The sequence below is a fragment of the Antechinus flavipes genome, chromosome X, assembly GCF_016432865.1.
Source record: "Antechinus flavipes isolate AdamAnt ecotype Samford, QLD, Australia chromosome X, AdamAnt_v2, whole genome shotgun sequence".
Lineage (NCBI taxonomy): Eukaryota > Metazoa > Chordata > Mammalia > Dasyuromorphia > Dasyuridae > Antechinus > Antechinus flavipes.
In genome coordinates, this window is record NC_067404.1 from 1,968,855 (window position 1) to 1,994,679 (window position 25,825).

The following is a 25,825-nucleotide window of genomic DNA, read 5'->3' on the forward strand; positions in this document are numbered from 1 at the left end:
GGTTAGTGCCAGATAAACCCCAGCACATGTTAACAAAAGGCCTAATGAAGAGCAGGGCTGGCTCCCGTTAGCGGAAGCCCGCGAGCAAACACCTCAAACCCCATTTTGGTGAAACGCAGTTAGCAGAAGGCAACAGGCCATATTTTGTTAGAGGGAGGCAACGAGCGAATCCTCAGCAAAAGTAGCAGGTCCTTCAACACCATTAGGTGAATCCTGATTAGCGAAAGACAATGGGGCCTATCCTATTCTGGGGAAGCAATGGGTGAATGCGGATTAGCAGAAGGTGGTGAGAGAACCACAAATAACCCCATTAGTGTGAACGTGGATTCGCAGAAGGCAACGGGCCCTATGCAGTTCCGAGGAGGCTATGGGTAAACCCCAGTTAGCAGAAGGCTGAGGGCCCCCAGCCCCTTTAGTCTGGGCCCCAGTTTCCAGAATGCAGCAGGGCCCGGGTGGCCAGAAAGCTGTTGTTGATCAGCCCTTCTGCGTGAAAGGCAAGGGGCCAATCCTGGTTTGCAGAGGGAAGGCCGTTGTCCTGCCTGGGTCAACAGGCTATGTGAGCCAGCCTAGTGAGCCAAAGGCCTGCACTGATCTGGTTTTCACACAAGGTCACGGGCTACGGTTTTCAGAAAGAAAGTGATGGCTCCTATTGGAGGGCAGCATCTGGGTGGGTGGCCCGGAGATCAGGCCTGGGAGATCGTGAAGCACCAGGTCTGGGGTGGCCCCTGACATAGTCTTCTTGGTTTCCCTGAAATAGGTCTCCAGAATGGGGCCAGAAGCCCCCGCCTCAGCACACTTCCCTAAGAGGGCAGGCACTGATGTGGATGATGACTGTTCCTATGGAGCCCAGATTGTAGACGGAGAGTTGGAATGGGGTCCCTCAGATGAAGAGAATGAGAGGCACCTACTCACCTTGCAAACGCTGCCTTTTACCACAGATGAGACTGACCAGGAGATGAGCCAGTTGGCTGTGCAGCCTGCAGAAGGGATGCACATCATGGAGCCGCAGGGAGAAAGTGGTTTACAATCCTTGCTAGGGTGGCAGCAATACATCAATGTCCAACCAGAGTTAAATGAGATACCCCACCAGGATTTGCCCCACTATGTTGAATTAAGCATTCCAGAAGAGATCTTTTCACTTCAAGAAATGGAGATGATAGAGAATTATATCAGGGAAGAAAGTGCTGAATTTTTCAATGAAGAAGATAAATGGACACTTGACTTACCATTTGATGAAGACACAGAATTATTAAAGGTAGAAAACTTTTATTATATATACAGTGTTCTTAAAGGCAACAACTTTTAGTCATTCTCTGCAGAATTAATGATGGGATTATTTTTTTTTCAATTAAAAAGCAAATCTACATAAAGTGCTCAGGGATAAATGTGTTACATGCCCTGAGATGGATAGTGAATAAAGTGCTTCCTTGTATATTTTAGATGCATTTTAGCATTGAAATTGTTACATTTTTATTTACATTTAGGATTGAGAAATACTAAGTTAATGTATTAAATCTGCACAAGTTTGATATTTCTGTAAATGATTATATTTTTCTGTATTAGGATCAAGGCAAAAGTATGTATGGGGCTGAATGGGAGGTCCAAGAGTTATGTGAAGAAAGAGAATATACTGATCCAAAAGAAGAAATAGTTAATTTTGAAACATTTAGAGACGGAGAAAAGGAAGAAATCATTCTGCTACCTGCCAACTCAGAAATAGAAGAGCATGAAGATATGCATTCACCACAACAAGATCTTGATGAGGTCTCCCAAACTGCAAAAAATCAAGCAGAGACAAAGGGTAGGCAAAATTAAAGTAATTTCACGTCATGTAAAGTGGATACTGTTACACAAGTGGATAATTTTTAATTGTCTTCAAAATATTAAAAACAGATGACAATTGATATCTGAGTAACTCAAGAATTTTTTTTTCATTCACATATACTCTTTGGAAATTTCCAATATGAATAAAAATCCTAACTCTTCTTTCATTTATTTTTGTAGAGAATTGTCCAGGGCACTCACAGGTTAACTGCCTTGCTTGTCCAAAATGGCATTTGAACACAGTCTTCCTGATTCCAAAGCTAGCATCAAAGTTAACTATTTTTGAATAAATTAATTATTTTTTTAAACAGCCAAAAATGTTTTAACTGAATATAGATTTAACTTTAAAACTGCAGTAGAAATGCATGTATGATGTTTTCTCACAATTAACTTTCTATGTTACCCTGGAGATTATTTGCACAGAAAAGGTGTCACAAGTTAACACCTTTAATGTTTCACACATATCAAAAAAAATCCATTTTTGTAATATTGGTAGCTTCTTATTTGGAGTGCTATAGACCTACCTCATTGCTTAGATTGTTATTTTCTATTTAATTTGTTTTCTGCATAGCAAAATGAGGTGGCTATATTGGATTCATTTCAATTAGTATATGGTATTAAATGGCTAATTTAGTTAAACTCTTTTTAAAAAGTGATTTTCATATGTCACAACAAAAGCTTAATTTTGCTGTTTTCAACCTTAATGAAAACAAGTGAGTCTCCATTTCTTAATTGTTAGTATCATCAGAAGGAATCAGTTATTTTTGTTATATTATTTCACAGATCAGCAATCAAGAATTTTTATGGTAGCAGTTTGGGGACATTTTGGTAGACTGGAATTTAAAGAAAATTATTCTCTCAATTATTCACGGTTGAGAACTAGTTTAAATTCTAATTCGTTTTAAATATATTGTTTACATTTTACTTTAATATTTTAAAGATCCTCAGTTTCACTTTTAGAGATGCTCCTGAAGTGGAAAAGCACCCCAAAATGGGACCGTGAGAAACAATCTTGAATCTTTGTAGTTAGAAGTTTATTACTAGTTGTAACTCCCTGCTTCAGATGGTATTTTTAGCAACCCAGATGTACCTGGGACCTTGACAACTGATAAGCTTAAAGGAATACTGCTGTTACTGTCTGGGAATGAACCCCTTAGAATGATAACTTTTTTCCCTTCTGTTTAGAATAGAAATTCCTTTATTATGACAAATGTTATCAAGAAACAGTTTTGATGTCTCTTTTTTTCTGTAAATATATGGCCCTGAGGCCACTCATTGCTGACCCCTCCCATCTTGGTGTTGGGGTTCAGTCGCTAGCTAGCAATAAAAGCTCTTAAAACTTCATTATTTTGGCTGCCCTGTTTTTCTCTCGCCTGGGTACTTCATTCCTATGCTGAGCACAACCCTTTCCGTTCCATAATAGATGATTTCATAAATTGATTGGATGAAAAAAGACTTGTCAGTAGATTGCCATTACTGTGGTAGTAAAATCTGAGGTTAGCTATTCTCGTGTTTAGATAATACATGTGATCTCTTGTTTGACCCATATTTCGACCCATTTCAACCTTGTTACATCTGCCACAATTTACATTTTGCTGTTATGGCCATTGAGAATTCAGAATTATCTCCATATCACAAAAATAAATAATTTTTGATTATTTGACAAATTAGAAAGGAATAAATACACATTAAATTTTTAAATTGAGTACAAATTTTAGAGTTCCATCCTGATGTAGAAGAGATATTTTCTAAAAGATTATCCTGGCAGAACATGATTTCTGCCAGGTTGCAAAGACTTTAAAGATAGGTATATTTCAATCACCAATCAAATTGTTTTATGGAACAGCAATTTAGCTTAAGTCTGAAGATTTTATCAGCGGAAGATTACCCATCAGGGCATGATATTTTTTAGCCATAAAAACTGCTCGTCCCACTACTGATCCTTACTAGCCCTATAACCTTGATCACATTACCTCAACTTCCTGACCTCAGTTGCCTCATATCTAAAATGAAGGGATTGATCTAGATGGCTTCGGGAGTCCCTTCTAACTCTAAATCCATGATCCTGTGAATTCATAAACTCTGAGACACTGTGAGTTGCATCCCTCACTACGTGCATGGATTTAAGAGCATATACATTGATGAAATCACAGATATTGTAAAATATTAAGTAAATTTATTTTCTAATCAGCTTGATGTATTGGTGGAGTCATCCTTAAATGTTTGGTGCCTACAATACAAGTGGTGTTTTCCTCCCTCATTGTTTAAATATGGTTCTATCTGTTAAATGTGTAAATGAGGGGTTTTCAGGTTAAATGTGTTTAATGGAATACAAGGGTAAGCACATTTTCCAAGAATGAAGAACATTTTTTGTAAGTGAATGTGAATGCAATATTTTTCTCTCGTAGAAATGAAACGGACCTTCCACTGTGAAATCTGCAAATTCACTTCTTCCAAAATGTCAAGTTTGAATCGTCATATGAAAACACACACTGGTGAAAAACCTCATATGTGCCATCTGTGTCCAAAAGCCTTTCGTACTGTTACTCTTCTACGGAATCATCTGAATACACATACAGGTAAAATAACTGTGAGAAATACATTTATTTGATGATTATCAAAACCCAACAAACTTCATCTTTTTACACAGAATCATATTAGATGAGTAGAGTAAGAACTGCATATTACACTAGGATTAGAGTTTGAGATGGAGGTGGTTTCAATAGGAAACATTTCAAACAAAGCCAATAGATGAGTAGGATACTCTCTAATTACATATTTGCAAGAAAGGTCTTAAAATTGTCCCAAAAATATCACATAGGTAAGTAATACTTCCTGATTAATCCAAAATCCTACTTTTGAAAAGGAGTTGTAACTTAAGGCAATAGGTTTGGGTAGCTGTTGTGGTGAAGGAGACGAGAAGGAAAGAAGGGAAAATGGCTTTTAAGTGGGTGAAAAGATTTTAAGACCTCCAAGAATGGGAGGAGTATATATATTAGTGGTTAATTATACATATTCAGGAGAGACAAAGTTAAAAAGGGAGATTAACCCTGGGAGAGGAAAGGATAGAGGAATACCTATGTATCTTTGTGGGAAATGTCTAATAGTTTATGACTTGACACTCACAAAATTGAATTAAATTTGAAGAATGTGCCAACACACTCCCTCAATATCAAATCAAGTTGGAAACTAAATACTTGAATCATAAAGTGCTCCAGATACTCTTGATTAAAATTAAGAAGGAAAAGATTCAAGAAGTAATAGTGGTATGTTTTTAAACTTTTTGTTTTTTAAATGTTAAAATCAGTCATCCCAGAATGAAACCACTTAAAGTTAATTGCAGACTCCTAAATGTTGTCTTTTTAATCATCTATTTTCTTAAATGTTCTTCATCCAGACCTGAATTATTTATCCCCTTTTATTAATGATGCATTTTGATTTAGCAATGTAACTTTTTGTTTTGTGATCTATTTAATAGTTAGCATGATCTCATATCTCCATATCTTTGATTTATTGCTGGGAAATTTAAATGAGTAACCTTCATTCACAAAATTTTAAAGTAAAAAAAAAATTGTCTTTTACAGGCACCAGACCATATAAATGCAGCGACTGTGAAATGGCATTCGTGACTAGTGGTGAACTTGTGCGACACAGGCGTTATAAACATACTCATGAGAAACCATTTAAATGTTCAATGTGCAAATATGCTAGTGTAGAAGTAAGTGCAGTTCTAGATGCTTCATCATACTTACTTTTCATATGGTTAAAGTCTGATATTATGTTGTAATAAATTGTAGTATTTATGCTTTTTAATTTTTAATAGTGATGTATACCAAAATGTTGATTTATACATCTAGTCTAAAAACATACTTTTAAAAAACAATATAAAAAATAATAAGCCATTTTCAATGTTTTCTAAAGTTCAAAGGGAAAAATATGTTTCCCATTTTCTTGGGATTGCTAAGCAGTAAGCAAGTGAAGTACATAAATGCCATATGAATATGTTTACTCTAATTTAGTAAAATCTAAACAATCTAATCTGCAATGAAATTTGAGGCTATTTTCTTTGCTTTTGCAATGAGCATGTCTCTCAATCTGAGATTTCAATGTAATAAATAGTGATTTAATATCTATCATGAATTTGTAGCTGTATTTAGTATAAATTCAGAATGAAACTATGTTTAAGAAATACTAGACACAGCTTGATATTCACTTGTATTCATTGTTAAGATGACTTCAAGATGGATTTTATCTGATCTTTTGAAGTGTGTGAACTCTGAATTTTTGCACATAATTCAGTTACACTTGGGATGGACCATTTATTTCTTTCAAGTTGAGGGCATGTTTCCCAAAGCATATCAAGCACAGTTGTTTTCTACTTTCAGTTACAGGAATACTGCCAGTTTAACAGTTAGCCTTCTATGTCATGATCATTTAACAAAAAAAAAAAAAATATATATATATATATATATATATTTCAGTTATCCGTAGCAGCAGTCTCAATTTTCAAGTAAAATGACAGCAAAACAATATTGAGTTTCACCAATTATTGAGAAAATATTTAGGGAAAAGTACATTGGAACAGTGTATTGAGACTGAGAGAGACAGAGAAACACACTACTTTAAAATGAGTAATAATTATGTAATGCTATAGTTTCCCAAGCATATAGATTACCAGAGACTTTTTTATCTTTTAAAGAAATGTTTATTATAGCTTTGTTTTCAAAACATGTGCATGGATAATTTTTCAGCATTGACCCTTGCAAAGCACAGTGTTTCAAGTTTCCCTCTTTCCCACACTTCCTCCTCAAGATGACAAGAAATCCAATATGTGTTAAAGATGTTAAAAAATATATGTACAAGCCAATGTATGTATACATATTTATACAATTAACTTGCTGCACAAGAAAAATTAGATCAAATAGTAAAAACAAGAAAACCAGATGCAAGCAAACAACGACAAAAGGAGTAAAAATGCTATATTATGATCCACCTTCAGTGTCCCCACTCCTTTCTCTGTGTGTAGATAGATGGTTCTCTATATCAGAAGGTCTTTGGCTTGAATCACCTCCCTGTTGAAAAGAGTCACGTCCATCAGAATTGATCATCACATAATCTTCTTCACTTAGCATCTGTTCCTATAAGTCTCTTCAGGCCTCTCTAAAAACATCCTGCTGATCGTTTCTTACAGAACAATTATGTTCTGTAACATTCATATACCAAAACTTATTTAGCCATTCTCCAGCTGATGGGCATCCACTCAGTTTCCAGTTTCTTGGCACTACAAAAAGGGCTGCCACAAAGATTTTTGCCCTTGAGGACCCTTTCCCTCCTTTAAGATCTCTTTGGGATATAAACCCAGTAGAAACACTACTGGTCCAAAGGGTATGAATAGTTTGATAGCCCTTGGGCCGTAGTTTCAAATTTCTCTCCAGATGGGTTAGATCAGGTCACAATTCCAACAACAAGGTATTAGTATACCAGTTTTCCCAGATGCCCTTTCACATATGTCATTATCTTTTCCTGTCATCTTAGCCTCTATCAGAGTTAGGAGTACCTCAGAGTGGTCTTAATTTGCGTTTCTCTGATCAATAGTGATTTAGAACACCTTTTCATATGGCTAGAAATCGTTTCAATTTCTTCATGTGAAAATTGTTTATATTCTTTGACAATTTATCAATTGGAGTGGCTTAAATTCTTATAAATTTGAGTCAATTCTCTATATATTTTTGAAATGAAGCTTTTATCAGAACCCTTGAATGTAAAAAAATGATTTCCCAATTTATTGCTTCCATTCTGATCTTGTCTGCATTGTTTTTTTTTTAATACAAAAACTTTTTAACTTAATATAATGAAATATAATGAAAATTATCTAATTTGTGTTCAATAATGAACTCCATTTCTTCTTTGGCCAAACATTCTTGCCTTCTCTACAGATCTGAGGGGGTAAACTGTTGTTCTTCTAATTTGCTTATAACATCACTCTTTATGTCTAGATCATGAACCCATTTTGACCTTATCTTGATATACAAAGTTAGATGTGGGTCAATGCCTAGTTTGTGCCATACAAATTTCCAATTTCCCTAGCAGGTTTTTTTTTTTTTCAAATAATGAGTTCTTCACTACATAGAATTCCCAATCCCTCTATTTTTTTCTGCCTGAACTTTTGACTTCCTTCACAGGCTAATTGTACACTATTTTAAAGTTCGATTCTTTTTGTACAGCAAAATAACTGTTTGGACATGTATACATATATTGTATTTAACTTATACTTCAATATATTTAACATGTATTGGTCAACCTGCTATCTGGGGGAAGGGGTGGGGGGAAGAAGGGGAACAGTTAGAACAAAAGGTCTTGCAATTGTCAATGCTGAAAAATTACCCATGCATTATCTTGTAAATAAAAAGCTACCAAAATAATAATAATAATAATGAGTTCTTATCGCCAAAGCTGGGGTCTTTGGATCGGTCAAACATTAAATTACTGTAGTCATTGACTATTTTGTCCTATGAACCTAACCTTTTCCACTGATTGACTACTCTATTTCATAGCCAGTACCAAATGGTTTTGATGACCACTGCTTTATAATATAATTTTAGGTCTGGCGCAGCTAGGCCACTTTCACTGGCATTTTTTTTTTCATTAATTCCCTTGGAATTCTTGACCATTTGCTCTTCCAGATGAACTTTGTCATTATTTCTTCTAGATCAGTAAAATAATTTTTTGAGAGGTTGATTGGTATGGCACTGAATATGTAGATTAATTAAGGTAGTATTGTCATTTTTATCACAATCGCTTGGCCTAGCCATGAACACTTGATCTTTTTTGCAATTTTTTAGATCTGACTTTATTTGTGTGGAAAGTATTTTGTAGTTGTCTTCATAATGCTCCTGACTTTGCCTTAGCAGGTTGACTTCCAAATATTTTATACGATCAACAGTTATTTTGAATGGAATTTCTCTTTGTATCTCTTGCTGCTGGACTTTGTTGGTAATATATAACAATGCTAATGATTTTTGTGGATTTATTTTGTATCCTGCCACTTTGCTAAAGTTGTGAATTGTTTCTAGTACTTTTTAAGTTGATTCTCTAGGATTCTCTAAGTATACCATTATATCATCTGCAAAGAGTGATAATTTGGTTTACTCCTGACCTACTCTAATCCCTTTAATCTCTTTTTCTTCTCATATGACCAAAGTTAACATTTCAATACAATATTGGATAATAATGGTGATAGTGGGAAATGTTTCATCCTGGATCTTACTGGAATGGTTTTTGTTTGTCACCATTACATATGATGCTTGCTGATGGTTTTACATAGATGTTACTTTTCATTTTAAGGAAAACTCTATTATTCCTATGCTGTCTTGGGTTTTTACAAGAATGAGTGTTGGGTGTTGTCAAATGACTTCTCTGCATTTATTGAGCTAATCCAATGATTTTTGTTACTTTAGATATTGATATAATCAATAATGTTAATAGTTTTCCTAATATTGAACCAGCCTTGCAATCCTGGTATAAATCCTACTTGATCATAGTTTGTTATCCTGGGGATGACTTGCTGTAATATGTTTGCTAATATTTTATTTAATATTTTTCATCAATATTCATTAGGGACATTGGTCTATAATTTTCTTTCTGTGTTTTGACCCTTCCTGGTTTTGATATCATATCATGTCTGTGTCATAAAAGGAATTTGGTACCCTTTTGTTTTTTCACATAGTTTGTATAGTATTGGAATTAATTGTTCTTTGGTACAATTTACACATAAATCCATCTGGCCCTGAAGATTTGTTTTAGGGAGATGATTAACAGCTTATTCTATTTCTTTTTCTAAAATGGGACCATGTAAGTATTTTATTTCCTTTTCTCTTAATCTGGGCAATCTGTATTTTTGTAAGTACTCCTCCATTTCCCTTAGATTATCAGATTTATTGACATACAGTTGGGCAAAATAACTCCTAATTATGACTTTAATTTCCTCTTTGTTGGGGAAAGTCCTTCCTTTTCATTTTTGATACTAACAATTTGTTTTGCTTCTTTCCTTTTTCTAATCAAGTTAACTAAAGGTTTGTCTATTTGGTTGCAGTTTTCATAAAACCAAATCTTACTTTTGTTTATTAATTCAATAGTTTTCTTACTTCAATATTATTCATCTCCCCTTTTTCAGGATTGCAAATCTGGTATTTAATTGGGGGGTTTAAACTTGTTTTCTTCTAGCTTTTTTAGTTGCAATCCCAATTCATTAATCTTTTCTTTCTATATTTTATGCAAGTAAGCATCCAGAGATATAAAACTTCCTCTAACCACTGCTTTGACTGCATCCCCAAAATTTTAGTATGTTATCTCATTATTGTCATTGTCTTGCATGAAATTATTGATAATGTCTGTGATTTGTTGTTTCACCCACTCATTCTTTAGGATTAGATTATTTAGTTTACAATTAATTGTTGCTTTATTAGTCCCTGGCCTGTTATTGCTTGTAATTTTTGTTGTGTCATGATCTGAAAAAATGCATTTAATACTTCTTCCTTTCTGCTTTTGATTTTGAGTATTTGATGCTTTAATACATGATCAGTCTTTCATTAGGTTCATGTACTTCCGAGAAAAAAGTATATATTGCTTTCTATCTCCATTCAGTTTTCTCCAAAGATCTATTATACCTAACTATTTTTTAAATTCTGTTTTCCTCCTTAACTTCTTTCATATTTATTTTGTAGTTTGATTTATCTAGTTCTGAGAAAACATGGTTGAGATCTCCAACTAGTATCATTTTGCTGTCTAATTCTTCTTGCAGCTCTCAACTTCTCCTCTAGGAATTCAGATGCTATACCATTTAGCACATCTATGTTTATTATTGATATTGCTTCATTATCTATGGTATCTTTTAGCAAGATATAGTGCCCTTCCTTATCTCTTTTAATTAGATCAATTTTTGATTTTGCTTGATCTGGGATCAGGATTGCTAATCCTGCTTTTTTGACTTCACCTGAAGCACAGTAAATTCTGCTTCAGCCTTTTACCTTTCATTCTGTATGTATCACTGCTTTAAATATGTTTCCTGTAAACAACATATTGAGGGATTCTGGCTTTTAATCCAGTGTGCTATCTGCTTCCATTTTATGGGAGAGTTCATCCCATTCACGTTCACAGTTAAAATGACCAACTTGGTATTTCCTGTCATCTTGTTTGGCCCCAGTTATAATTTTCTCTTTCATTTCCCCCTTTCCCTCCTCCCCAGTATTTTATCACTGATAACCCCTTCTCTCAAACACCCCATCCCTTTTACAGCTCCTCCCCACTTCTTTATCTCTTTCCCCTCCTACTTCTGTACTCCCTCGTATTAGACTTTCCCCTTTTATTCCCCCTTCCCCTCCTATTTCCATATAGGTGAGACAAGCTTCTCTGTGAAGCTAAATGTGTCTGATATTCTCTCTTTTAGCCAAATCTAGTGAGAATGAGATTCACACAATGCTCATATCTCTCCATTATTTCCCTCAATTGTAATAGCTCTTTTTTACCTCTTTATGAGATATAATTTCCTCCTTTTAAGTCCATCTTCCTCTTCTTCCAGTGGAATCAGCTTTCCTGCTCTGGATTCTTCTTTAGATCATGACAGTAAAGTCAAATTATCCTTGCACCTTCTAAGTATACCCATAACAGAGATATAGATCTAGATAGATAGATAGATAGATAGATATAAATATAGATTATATATAAATTAAATATTAATAAACAAAATATATAAATTAAATATCAATTATATATAAATATAATAAATTATAGATAAATAATAAATATAGATAAAATAAATTTATATAGATGTAAACATGTCATCGTCCTATAAAGGGATGTAAGCTTTTTAACTTGTAAAAGAAAGTTATTTTTTTCCTTTCCTTTTTCTTTTTTTATGCTTCTTTTGAGTTCTGCATTTGAAGAGAAAGTTTTTTATTCAGCTCTTGCCTTTTCATCAGAAATTTTCATCTTTTCATTGAAAGATATTGTTCAGGTTTGCTGGATAATTGATTCTAGGCTGTAATCCAATCTCCTTTGCATTTTGGAATATCAGATTCCAGGCCCTTTGTTTCTTTAAGATGAAGCTGCTAGGTCCTGGGTAATCCTGAGTTGTGGCTTCTCAATATTTGAATTGTTTCCTTCGGGCTGCTTGCAATATTTTCCCTTTGACTTGGCTGTTGTGAAATTTAGCAAGGATGTTGCTTGAAGTTTTCATTTTGGGGTCTCTTTCGGGAGGTGATTGGTGACTTCTTTCAATGGCTGTTTTATTCTCTGGTTCTAGGATACCCGTGCATGTTTCCTTGGTGATTTCCTGAAAGATGATGCCTAAGCTCTTTTTTTCATAATAGTTTTCAGGAAGTCCAATAATCCTTAGATTATCTCTCCTAGATCTATTTTCCAGGTCACTTGTTTCCCAATGAGATATAATTTTACATTGTCTTTTTTTTTTTTTTCATATTTTTGGCTTTGTTTTCCCGATTCTTGGTCTCATTTAGGCATTCACTTCCATTCACTCAATTCTAATTTTAGTAAATTATTTTCTTGAGTTAGCTTTTTTATCTCCTTTTGCATTTGGCCAACTGAATTTTTAAATGAGGTGATTTGTTCGTTTCATATTTTCCATTTCAGAAATTCTGTTTGGCAATGGAGTTGGTTTCTTTCTCCTATCTTCCATGCTTTTCCCATTTCATCACCTCTATTTTGTAAGCAGCTATTTGCCTTGTTTTTAAATGAAATCTATATTTGAATGAGTGTTCTTCACATATTTTCCGTTTTTCTTTTCCCAGACTCTCTTGGCAAGTTCCCATTTCCTTTTCCCATTTTTCTTCTAACCTTCTTTTAAGATCCTTTTTGAACACTTCTAAGAGAACCTTGTGAAATGGGGACCAACTTAAATCACTCTTTGGGGTTTCATCTGGCAATGATTTTTCTTTAGGATCCTCAGGGTTTGAGGTCTGATCTCTTTCTCCATAAAAGTCATTTATGTTAGGAGTTGCTTTTGCTCATTTTGTCAAAAGGTTGAAGTTCATTCTTAAGGGAAATGGGTGATAGCCTCTTTACTTTGCCCTGGGGCTGGTGCTGCTGCCACTTCCCCATGCTAGGTAGCCGAGGTCAGATCTCACTTTTTTGGAGGTTCAGAGTCTCCCTATTTGCTTTTTGTACTTGCTTGGGGTGCCTCACAGCTAATCTGCTGATCCACTGGCTTGTAACCAGGACAGAGTAGCCTGAGAACCCCTCAGTAGATTCCTCGCCTCCCTGCTCTATGTCTGTGCTCAGTAGCTTCCCCCACTGCCTGATAGAAACTGACCTTTGCTGAAGTTCTTCCACAGTATCTTCTTCTAGAAATTTGTTACACTCCATGTATTTGTGGGTTCTGTCAGTACAAGACCACTTCAAAGGCTTTTGTGCTTCTATAAGATAATATAAAGATTGCAAGCATTAAGCATATGCTATGCATAGAAAGAAAATGCAGGCAATTGAGTAGCTAAATCTGAAAATTTTCCTGTATAAAGTGAAAGCCAATAATAATATTGCTTAGAAGTAGATTTTAACATACGTTGTTTAACTGCAGATTAAAATATAAAATGCCCCATAATGTAGTATATTTGTTAAGTTTTTTTTTCAATCGTTTGTATTAAATGCTTTGATTGAAAGAAAAACAATTTATTTCAACACATATAAGCATTACTGTGTGTTTTAAAGACTGACAACTGTTTTTTCCACAATTTTGGTTTTACAACAAAGTTTCTATTTTTGCATCTTTCACTTGTGCATTAGGCAAGCAAATTGAAACGTCACATACGTTCACATACAGGAGAACGACCTTTTCCCTGTAGTTTCTGTAACTATGCCAGCAAAGATATCTTTAAACTGAAAAGACACATGACATCTCATTCAGGTAAATGCTTTTTTTGTATTTAAGTGCAACAAGTAACACCATGTTCAAATGTGATAGGGATAATTACAGATTAGTTCTAGAATAATCGTATTTTATAATAAAATTCTAGAATGTATATAAACATGATAGAATCATTACAGAACATATATTTGGAGCTAAAGGGGATCTCATAAATGAACTAGTACAATCTTTCAATTTTAGAGAAAAGGACAAAAAGGCCCAGAGAATTCAAAGGTCACACAAATAACATGGTTGAGATTTGAACACAAATCCTCTGGGTACCAATTGTCTTTCCAAATCTCATGTTATTTATGCTGCAAAAATATATCCTGAATCTTAAATTTTGAGATTCAGATTTTAACATGTATAAGTTTCAGTAAACATCAAGAATAGTCACATATCCCTATGAATTTGTGCTTAAGGTATACTTATGTATGGTCTTTTCTGAATTTTTGTAAAACTTAAAATAAAATTGCCAAAAATAAATCTATAAACTTTAATTAGGTAACTTTTTGGACCACTGATTATTATTTAGTGGATGAAAAGCCATATAAAATAGCTTCTTTTTTCCCAATGGTCCCCTAGATCCTTTGTTTGATTGGGTTAGACTGGAGTGGTAAGATCTCGTTCCAGTCCAAGTCTATCTTCATTTTATTTAACTTAAGTCATCTGAGTTAATTAGGTATCTAGCACTTCAGAAAGGGATTCAAATGAATAGTTAGGCTAAGGAACAAAGGAATAAACAAAATCGAGATACAAACTGGCTTCATGTCTTTCATGAAGCTTTTCTTCATTGCTCTTTATCCCCTGCATTTGTTAGAATGTTTCCACCCAAAAAAAAATTATCTCAAATTTACTTATGTTGTATCCTTCCCAGTGGCTTATGAGTTCCTTGAGATGGGGGGAGGGGAGGTTAAAGTTACTTTGATCTTGTATTTTCAGTGCCTTGCATATTTAACAGAAGTAGAATTTTATTAGCTCTTTGTTTGAATTAGTTGTGTGCATTGAACTACAACATGTCTATCATCGTACTGGAGCCATTTATTTATTTTAAAAATATTTTCTTTTTCCCCAGTTACATGCTGAAACAATTTTAACTTTTTTTTATGTGTTGACTTCCAAATGTGATTTCTCCCTCCTGTCTTTCCTTCCCTGCTTTGTGAGACGGTAGGCAGTTTTACTTAACCCAGACACATCCATTTCATCTGTCATCTTGACCCATAGGTGAGAAACCGTATGAATGCTCTATCTGCTCTGCCAGATTCAGCCAGAGTGGTTCCTTGAAAATACATATACTACAGAAGCATAGTGGAAACGCCCCCAAACATCAGTGTCCACACTGTGCTACACTCATTACAAGAAAAAGCGACCTACGTGAGTAGTTGATTGTTTTAGTCACCTTTACATTGATTTTCCTTCTCACATGTGTTGATTTGTCCTAGCTGCTAGAAGTACTTTTTTTCCACAAAGTGATCTGGTGCCCCCTTGTGGCTACAGTGACGAGTACATGTCCATCACACAGTGACCACATGTTTGTAGAGCTGAGTTTCAAAGCTCTGTCATGTACAGTTGCCTTACTGGGGTCTCTACAAGAAGCCTTGAGGGTAGGCAGGACCATTTTTCTCTCCACCTTGTACAGATGAGGATACTGAGGCTAAGAGCAGTTGATTGACATGCACAAGACTAGGAACTGGGAAAGAGAAGATCAGATTTCAGGTTTGACCTTGGAACCAGTGACCTCCATAATAGCATCCTCCTTCCCATTGGTTTTGGAGATTTTTGAATTAATATTTAAAATCCAGTAATCAGCTTGAAGGAATTGAAAACATTAATTTGAATCATTAAATCTTTGCTATGATTCAGTTTGTGGAAATTGGAGCTCCTAAGGATCAGGATTCGGTACTTTTGTAATTAATGCTGAAAACAATTAACTAATGATATTACAGGAGTTTTAGTATAGTTTACATTTCTCTTAAAAGATTCACGACTCTTGTTCCCAAGTATCTCTTTGATGTCTTACCCAAATCAGGATACTGATAATTCTCCCTGGATCTAATAGTTTAATGCCTCCCCCCAAAAGGAAGTTATTACTTTAGCTCATTGTTAGATGAAGAGGATAGTAACATAAAGTAGCATGGATTTATTTAACAAACTCTAGAAAACTTCATTCCAAGAGCCAGCCCTGACCTCAGGAGGATCTGAGTTCAAATCTAAGTTCAGACACTTCACTTTTCCTAGGTGTGTGACCCTGAACAAGCCACTTAACCCCAATTGCCTCAGCAAAAAAAAAAAAAAAAAAAAAGGAAAGGAAAAAAAAATTCATTCCAGGGGCATCTAGATGGCACAGTAGAGAGAATCCCGACCCCAGATTCAGGAGGATCTGAGTTCAAGTCTGGTCTCAGACATTTAATACTTTCTAGCTGTGTGATTCTGAGCACCTCCCTAAACCTCAATCGCTTCACCAAAAAAACAAACCAAAAATCGTATATGGAATAACCGTATTTCCCAAGTAAATTGGTGTATTTGCCCTAGCCAATTGGCTTGCAAATTGCGGTATTCTTAACAGAAGCTATTTGCATAAGTAGGAGTCAGCATCAGTGGGATGGATCAAAGCTATGCAATTATCAGCTTTTTCTTTGGCTCCTCACACAGAGTGTAGCTGAATTGTCATGCCCTAAAGCCTGATTCCCTGGAGCAGAAATCACAATACAGCATGCTTAATGGGGCCTTGATAAACATATCAATGAGAAGAGACACCTGAAGAGGTGGTTGGTTGTAGTTTGCATTGTATTCTTAGTGCTTAAATCCTCAGAATGTGTTTTCAAACGTGTTCTTAAATTTGGAAATGGAAAAAAGCAACCTGGTTTCTCTAGAAGGTGGAGAGTGTATGAAAAACTTGGTCTCTAAAACCATCGTCTGGTGTACAGTGAACACCAATATCTTATCCTAATGGTAAGTTCCATTCTCTAGGGATGAGTGTTACTGAAGTGAGATTCTTTCTAATAGATGGCTAACTCAGAGAAGAAAAGAATGACCAGTCTTATTGGAAGTTGATAGGTACAAGATTGTTTTGTTAAATGCTTTTAGGTGTCCATTTGCGAAACCTACATTCCTATAGTGCTACAGAGATGAAATGCCGTTACTGCACTGCTACATTCCACGAACGCTACGCTCTCATCCAGCACCAGAAAACTCACAGAAATGAAAAACGGTTCAAATGTGATGTCTGCAGTTATGCCTGCAAACAGGTATTTTCTGTGTGAGTGTACTGAAGTTTTGGAAGGCATGGCAATAGTGTATTGTAACTGATAAGAAGGCTGCAGGTGTTCCTGGACTTTTTAGGATCTTACTGAACCCTCCTGTGTTTAAAGGACTATTTCAGAATGTTGCCACCAGAATACTGTGTTGTGCCACAGTTCTCTTTTATTGTCCTGACTCAGTTTCCCTAATTGTCCTACCTCACTTTTCCTAAATTGTTCTGCCTCAGTTTCACTAATTGGTCCTCTCTCAGTTTCCTTAATTGTTCTGCCTCAATTTCCTTACTTGCAAACCTACCCCCCCTCTGGTTCATGAAGACTGATATAACTCAGCACTATTTGCTCTAAGGTTATAAATTGTCAATGTGTAAACTCAGAAAGGGGCAATCCAGACATTTTGTCTCCAGTCAGACACTTTCTTAACTCCCAGCTTGTTAGAACCTGTCAGAACCAGATTTATGGTTCCTGCCTGGAGATTCCCACTCACCAGCGTTTGGACTCAAACCCCCCACCACCACCTTTGTTTAGCTACTGTGTATAAATATGTCATTGAGAACTCATGCTGGATGCTGGATGCTGGATTCTTGGAGACGATAGTCTCATTCAACCCTGGGAACAAACCATAGATCCATTTGGTCCCAGTAAATATCTCCCTTTCAAATAAGTTAGTAAATACTCTCTGATCTCTAGCTTGCCTCACTTTCTCCGGCATTACAACTGAATGGACTCTTGCCACTGCCTGCTCCTCCCTCACCCCAGGATGAACTTAGGGGAGGAGGGTAAACACAAGGTGTAGGCATGGATAGCTCACAATATGCATCATTTGAAAGAATATCCACATGGATGAGGTCATTGATCCATTTCCATATTCAGAATCAAGAGAAACCTCCCATAATCTGGTGCTTTAAAATTTATCTCCTATTAAAGATACTTTTGCCATTGATAGGTTAAAAATAGGCTCATAACATATTAGTCAGGACCCACCTTTATGCCATCTACAAAAGATCAATTTCTTTTTCAGGCCTCCTGATCTCTGTCAATGTTACCTGCATTCTAAGCCTCCTATAAGCTCGATGCTTCCGAGTCACCTTAGCTTCCTTCCTCTGCCTTGGTTCCCACATTCAGTTCCCAGCTAAATCCTATAGATTCTACCTTCACAATGTCTCTTGCATTCCTACCCTCATTTACAGTTTTACTTAGATTGCCACCCTAATTAAGGGTCTTTTTTTCTGTTAGCTTAGATTATTATAACACTTTGCCTCCAGTTTCTTTGCCCCCTCTACCCACAATCCGTCCTACTTTCCGAATCTCTGTCTGCTGCTGAAAAAACTTGCAGTGCTTTCCCATTACTAGTTAAATGAAGCTTAGATTTCTTAGCATGGATTTCATGATGTCCACTGCTCAAGGTGACTGGATACTGAGAGCAGTTAAGAAGTTGTTGTGGTAATCCAAAAGAATTCATGAATACCTTTCCAACTTTTACCAAAGGTATTAGGTAGAATTTGTCTTTTAGGATGTTTTGAAAATTATGTGTAGTAACCTTTGAGAGTTAGAATATGCCATTTCTGGAGAAATTATTTACAATCCTAGAGGTCTTCTGATTTTAAAGTAGAATAAATTAGACAAACTCAGCATCATCATATAATTTATTAAGTGGCATGTTCATATTAGCAATAAAATTCATGTAAGTACAAATATGATAATTAACATTCAAACTCATAACTTATTTTTGTAGGGGAAAACATTTAATATTAGGTTCAGTTACAGGACAGTGTGTAGAAATCTAGAAAAGCAGCAAGTAATGAAACTACCAGATATAATGTATAATCTGTGTGGTTAGTTGTTCAAGGACAAAGAGAAAATAGATCTATCCAGATAAATCCCTTTTTTATTTTACAATATCTTGTGTGCAAGTCCTTAGTCTTTTTAGGGGATATTTTTCTGAGATCTTTCAAAATTGTAAATAACCAAATATTTATTGAGGATATGCTATCTACTAATTACCACTCTAAGTTCTCTAAGAGAGAACAATCCATTTAAAATATAATACGTGGAATGACTACTGTTTTAGGGTTTTTGCTTACTTGGCTTTTTTTCTTTCTAGGCACAGCACATGACAATACATAAACGTATCCACACAGGAGAGAAACCATTTACCTGCCTTTCCTGCAACAAAAGTTTCAGGCAGAAACAACTTCTCAAAGTTCATTTCAAGAAATACCACGATGAAACATCTGTACCTCCTGTTCATGAATGCCCTAAATGTGGCAAAGGTTTTTCACGATTGGTAAGTTAATTTAGAAAGACAGTTAATTCTAGGAAGATTCTGTTGTGATAGAGATGAGAATCCTATTAGAAACAAACTTTTCTCTATTGCAAAAGCTTGGCAAGGCACTAAGCACATGTACTATGCCTTTATTATTCCAAGGCACACCATTTAGAGATGTTTAACTCTAAAATGTAATTATAAAATCATTTTTTCTTCTTTGTTGCTTTTTAGGTTTGGAATTTTTTTATTGATCCTTTTTGTTTGTTACAAGCTACTTCTCAGTAATTACATTCTTCCCATAGATTTCTCCCTTATAACAAAGGAAAACAGTCAGTCAGAAACAACTGATGCAGCAATTGAGTCAGACAAAACATGCTACATTTCCCACTCAGTCTGGTGCCTGTTTACTGAAAAGAGGGAAATGTCCCATCAGTGACCCTTTGGAATGAGTATTAGTAATTGTATTTAATCTAATTTCTAATGTCTTTCAGTGTTGTTTTCATTTATATTATTGTTGTAGTTGTATGCATTGTTTCCTGGATCTAACTTCTTCATTCTGCAGCAATTTATCTTATTCTTAATTTTGTGCAGCATAATATTCCATTATATTTACCTGCCATATCTTGTTCAACCATTTCCCCAATTATGGGGAGTTTTGTTACTTCCCAAGGGGATGCTGATGGATGGATTATTGTGGCATGTGGGTATGTTTTTCTTTTTTCCGGTTATTGACACCATCCAGTGGGAACACTGTGTCCAAAGCTATGAACACCATAAAGTTTAGATTAAAAATAGAAATTTGACATGAATCATCCAAGCACATAGCACTCTAAAAGTTGATGACATGTATGTCAATTGCTGAAAAGCTTTTAAGAATTCCCAAAATCTTTACTTTTTATTTAAATATTTATTTAAATATTTTACATATTTACTTTATGAGACTGTACTGACAGTTGTTCAGTCTAACTCCATCAAGAACTACCACATGCTTTTTAAACATTTTTCCTTAAAATAATTTTAGATGGAAAACCCAGGGTTAGAAAGAAGTATAATCTCCCGTTTAACCTAATATACCTGGTTGGGTGCAGAAGAAATTTAGAAAATTTAGAAAATTTAGAAAAGGGCACTAGTACTTTCAATAAACTAAATTTAAATATGCTCCCATTAAACTAAAATTGAATATGCTTAGAATTTTCTATGTAATTTTATCATGTGTTTATAGAGCATCGAACCAAGAGTCCAGAGAAGTGGATTTAAATCATGGCCCTGCCACTAACAAACTGTGTAATCTTGAGCAAGTCATTCTTCACTGGGTCTCATTTTCTGCCCTGTAAATTCAGAGGCTTGGAGAAATTTATGTCTAAGAAGGTATCATGACGTAGTGGAAAAAATGTCAAGAGTCAGAGTTTGAATTAAGTCTGAACTTTGCCATTCATCACTCTTGTGACCTTGGGCAAAGAGGTGTCCATTTTGGGCCTCAGCTTCACTAAGTGAGGGGGGTGGCCTAAATGATATATTGTTCTGTCTTCTTAGCAACAAAATCTGATCTTGCTTTACATTATGATGTTTTATCAAATGATAGCAATTTCTTCTTATTCCTCCTGCACATTCATAGTTCTTTAAGTTTGACTTTACTTTCTCCTTTTTCTAACAGGATTTATTAAACAAGTCTATGATTGTGCATTTAAGCAAATGCTATTTTTGTGAACTGAAAATTCTCAACGGGCAAAGTTTATGGGTTCCTATTCATTTTTACAGGATCTGCATCATTCTGTTAATTCTGCAAAACAATGAGCCATTTAGTTATACATGGATGAAAATATCTGTACTAATAAATAGCAACATCTTTATTTGTACAGGTGGTGAAAGGTAGATGTGGCTCAGTGTTTTCTCAGTATTAATGCCTTAAATCATAAGTATTTTGCTAAAATATTAGTACTTTCATTATGTTGACTCTGAAACATTTTATCAACAGAATAATATGCGCAAACATTCTGAACATTGTGAAGTGGTGAGAGGAAAGGCTGTTCTATCAGCAAAAGGAAAAAAAAACGAAAAAAACCAAAAGGGCCCAGAACAAGGTGCAAGGGAAGAAGGTAAACACTGTTTCGTGAGCCACCAGAAATTCATTAGATCAAGGATGGCAATGCAGATTCTCTGGCCTTATAGGGTACAGTGTAGTTTTTGTATTTCCCCAGAAAAGTTGGACCATTTCTATTTGCTTTTAGTAATAGATTAAAACCATATATATTGTTTTTTCAGATATTAAATACATCACTGGAAACACAAATAGGAAAATGCATTATTTTAAATTATATTGCTAGTCCGCGACTTTCCTAAATTTTTCCATTGAACCTAATGAATATTTTTAATTTTCATAACAGGGATTATGAAATAATAGTATCCTAGGGATAATCAGTAAATTATAATGTAGACTTCAGATGTCATAATATTCAAACTCTATGCAGAAAAAATGCAGAAAAGCATCCTGAGTACATATTTATTTATTTATTCCTAAAGACTATAAAGTATTAAAATTGCAGATATACTTCTACTTTTTTTCTTTTATTTAAATAATGAGCAATGCATAAACAATTTTTACCAAAAAATCATGAATATTGATTTGAGTAATAAATGTATGTTTAGTAGACATACTAATAATATTTTTATATAATATAATATATATTATAATTACATATAATTATAAATATAATATAATATAATAACTAAATATTTTTGATACAATAAGCAAATTTGGAAATGTACTTATCTTTTGGTAATTTCTTGCAATTAAAAATCCTAATCCTCCCCCCAAAAAAATAGCAAAACATTTAAAGTTTCAAGATTGATGTAATTAATAAAAGGCCCTTATATTTTTGTTGTTATGGCTTAGACACTTGATAACAACACATCTTTGTTACGCTCAGAGTTAAAATCTAGTAACAGCTAATCTTGATTGTTGATGCTTATTAAGGTTGGAAATATTTTATAAATAGACAAAAGTTGCATCTCAGTTCATATTTATTTTCCCATTTTCAGACTACCTTTGAATCTCCAAAATTTCTTCAGATGGAGACAATAAAAGGCAAATAAAACTAGTGACAATTAAGATAGGAACATTATGACCTTATTAGCCTATTTTGAATAGATATTTAAGGATTTAATTGAACATTAGTATCTTTTAATATGAATCAAAGTGTGGGGGTAAATAAGAAAAAAACATGAAGAAGGCAAACAAAAACATAAAAGTAAAATAAAGTTCCAAGGTGATTCATGTAAAAGATGAATTTTAGTATTATTTGGATTTCAAACTGCCCAAGATTAAAAAATTAATTAAACTGAGACTTAGGAAAGCCAAATTATTTGGCTAAAGTTGCCCGATTAACAAGTGTCACGGATTCTGAACTTAGCTTTTCCTGCCTCCAAATCCAGAACACTTTTTAATATGCCAAATGCCAGTCTTCCCATTTTGGCTACTTTTCGTTGTTGTCAAGGGGGAACTCTACTAACCGTGATAATTTGATGTTAGCCTTCAGTACCCGAGAAAAGGATAAAATTGATGAAATTATTTTGAACAATGGAATTGAGAAGCTTCATTTTGTAATTGATGCTTTCTCTCAATTTATTCAGATTATTATCTAATGCTTCTACTTTATTCTACTGATGAGAAGAGAACATTTTGTTTTTTGGCATACTTGTCTTAAATAGCCTAACTATTGATAGAACTCTTGGGAAGATTTAAGCTCAGTGTCACTTTTTTTTTTTTTAACAGGAATTCACAATGAATTTAAAACACACTCATAGATAATAAATTAACATTTTTAAAAGCCTCTTATGATGTTTTAAATGAAAACTGTTCTTCCATCTCATGTTTGTAGCAATAGAGTAGTCCCTTGGATGTTCATGGCCAATAAGAAAGTGTATCAAATATTATGAATAACAGTTACACGTGCAAATACTTGGAATGATTTTTTTAAATCCCATTATAAGGTTTAAGTTTGTTGTGATTGGGAACAAAAAATCTGTTATTTCATATGCTTCAAAGCACCTAAGACAACGTTGTGGATGTGACACTCAGTAAACATTGATTGATTGAGCAGACAAACGAAAAGTAGTAGACAAATGGATTATAACAGCTTTTTTAATGACACTATTTGTGTCCTGTTTCTAACAGAAATAAAACTGGAAAAGAATAACTTGGATAGTTAAGTTATGAGATCAATGAAATAAAATATTTGTTTGCTAGAATATATTTCTGATTTGGAGTAAAAAGAGCCAATGAAATACTCAACTGATCTTCAAAATATATCTTTTTGAAACCTAAAACAACCATACCGATAGAAGGCGAAAAAACGGAAGTATCTATATTATAACATCATTGTGGATTAATGCTCTAAAATACTTGATTTTATGCTTTAGATCAAGTTACATTTCAGCATAAATTAATCCGTTAGTAGTTTGTAAATTGTGATTTTAATATTTCATTATACTAATGCTTATTATGGTCTCTTTTTTTCATATAAAGTTATTGAGGAGATGCCAATTGAAGATATTTCCATTGTAAACATAGAGAATGCTACAGATGAAATGGTTCCTGTTGTATATGGGATGACAACTGATGTTGAACAACCACAAACAGAAATTACTTTTGAAATGATCCTCAATATGATGGAACAGTGACGCAGTTTAAAATTTTGCATTTCCTTTTTGTTCTTCATTTTTTGGTTTTTTAGTGTCTTTAATTCTAAACACAGTATGAATGCATGTTTAAGAAAATTTATTGTAAAGAACTTTTCAGATGTTTTTAGTGGTGCCTAAATTTGCATATTTACTAGGGTAAAATGTTTAGAAATCTATTGAAGTTATTTCTGTTCATATCAATTTTGTTAAAGGGCTTACAATTCTGAATCAGAGCATCTTAACTTTAAAGGCATTAAACCAATCCAGGTTAGGAGATTTTCAAATTATAAATAATGAAGAATGATATTAATGTTACTCTTTTGAGGAAAGACTACATTATATGTGATCTTATGGTAACTGGTAGTCAAAAACAGAATTTTTTCTGTTTATTTAATTATATGAATTCACAATATTTCCAAATAATTCATCCTGTTTAAAATGTATATTACTTAGAAAAATTTTAGACCTCTTGTATAGGTCTAGCTTCTTGTATAAAAGCTTGTATATAGCTTTCCTGTGTAAAAGCTGACCCTGTCATAAACCTTAAATTAAAACTTTTAGTAATAATAATTTTATTTGACTTATTTTAACTTACATAGAACTTTAAATTCCTGTTATGAAATAACCTGAAAAATTACTCCATATGGAATGAGAAATGATAATATGAATTAGTCTAGAAATCAATGAAGAATATATATGAAGGTTTAAAAGAGATTTACTTTTTAGAATTTGTATTATTCATTGCATATGTTTTAGACAGATGCAAAACTCCCCTAAATATAATATCAGAGAGCTAAGCTATCATCTATTGGTACATCAATTCATATCTCTTATTATTCATATTGTTATTCAAGGAAGTTTATAATTCCAAAGGTAATTGGCAAAGTGAACAACATTCATTATAGTCATGAAACTACCTATTTATGAGAAAGGTGGTGTATTTTAAACTTGTGTTTTTGACATGGGAATATTGGATCTACTTTCTCATAGCATGAGACTTGTTATATCATTTCAATTTCAATGAACAATTATGTTTATTTATGATGAGCCAAATTTTTCTCTTTTCCTTCATGGAACAATTACTTAGTATGTTTAAGCCCAGCTTTTCAATGTTTGAGAGTCACTGAGAAGTCAATTCAAGTTCTGAGATTTTGATATATTTTTTAAAATGTTCCAAATACAGAAGCTCTACACATTTTAATATATATTGGAAAATTAATTAAAAAGAATTTAAATTTTGTAGTCTAGTCTGTGCTATTATGACAATCATTTTATTATATGAGAAACTTCTCAAATTTTACTATTACTTCAAATAACTTTAATGAAATGCCTTTTAAAAAAACTCATGAATTATGACCCTTTAAAATGGTGCATTTTGTATCAAAAATGTGATACTTCCTTTTGGTAATATGAATGTTGACTTTAGAAAAAATTGTTTAGACAGGGAAGGTAGCCATGACATTCAGAAAGAATGCCTTATTACATTTCATATTACTAGAAAGTTTAAAATGTTTGTGCTGAAAAATGTTCAAGTGACATTTTGAGACCTCTAAAGACAATAGGTTAAGAAGCAGATAAGGAAAAAAAGGTTTTAAAAACCAATGCTGTCTCTGAAGACCACCAAAATACTAAGAAAAAAATTAAAATAAAAATAATATTAATATTTTGAATATATATATATATGTATATATATATATATATATAACACTTCCTAATCCTGTGTTTACCTGGAAAATATTCATGGCAAACTTTCACTTTCCATCCAGATAGTCTTTTTGCTCTAATGGCTTCTTGAATTTGTTCCTATCATTATATACTGAATTTGGAGTGGGAAACAATGACAGATCTTTCCCCAAAAGGAAAGTCTTATTTTTAGAT

The 25,825-nt window shown here is 33.9% G+C and overlaps 1 protein-coding gene across 1 annotated transcript; it reads left to right on the plus strand.

Annotated features, from left to right (window-relative positions):
• Window positions 1-436: 436 nt before the first annotated feature.
• On the plus strand, window positions 437-25,568 carry LOC127542766 (transcriptional repressor CTCFL-like). The gene is made up of 11 exons (XM_051968555.1): window positions 437-556; window positions 758-1,255; window positions 1,564-1,801; window positions 4,233-4,403; window positions 5,409-5,542; window positions 13,621-13,741; window positions 14,966-15,115; window positions 16,829-16,989; window positions 19,103-19,285; window positions 21,243-21,363; window positions 23,793-25,568. The coding sequence occupies exons 1-11, from the start codon at window positions 437-439 to the stop codon at window positions 23,945-23,947; spliced, it is 2,052 nt and encodes a 683-aa protein (XP_051824515.1). The 3' UTR covers window positions 23,948-25,568.
• Window positions 25,569-25,825: the final 257 nt, after the last annotated feature.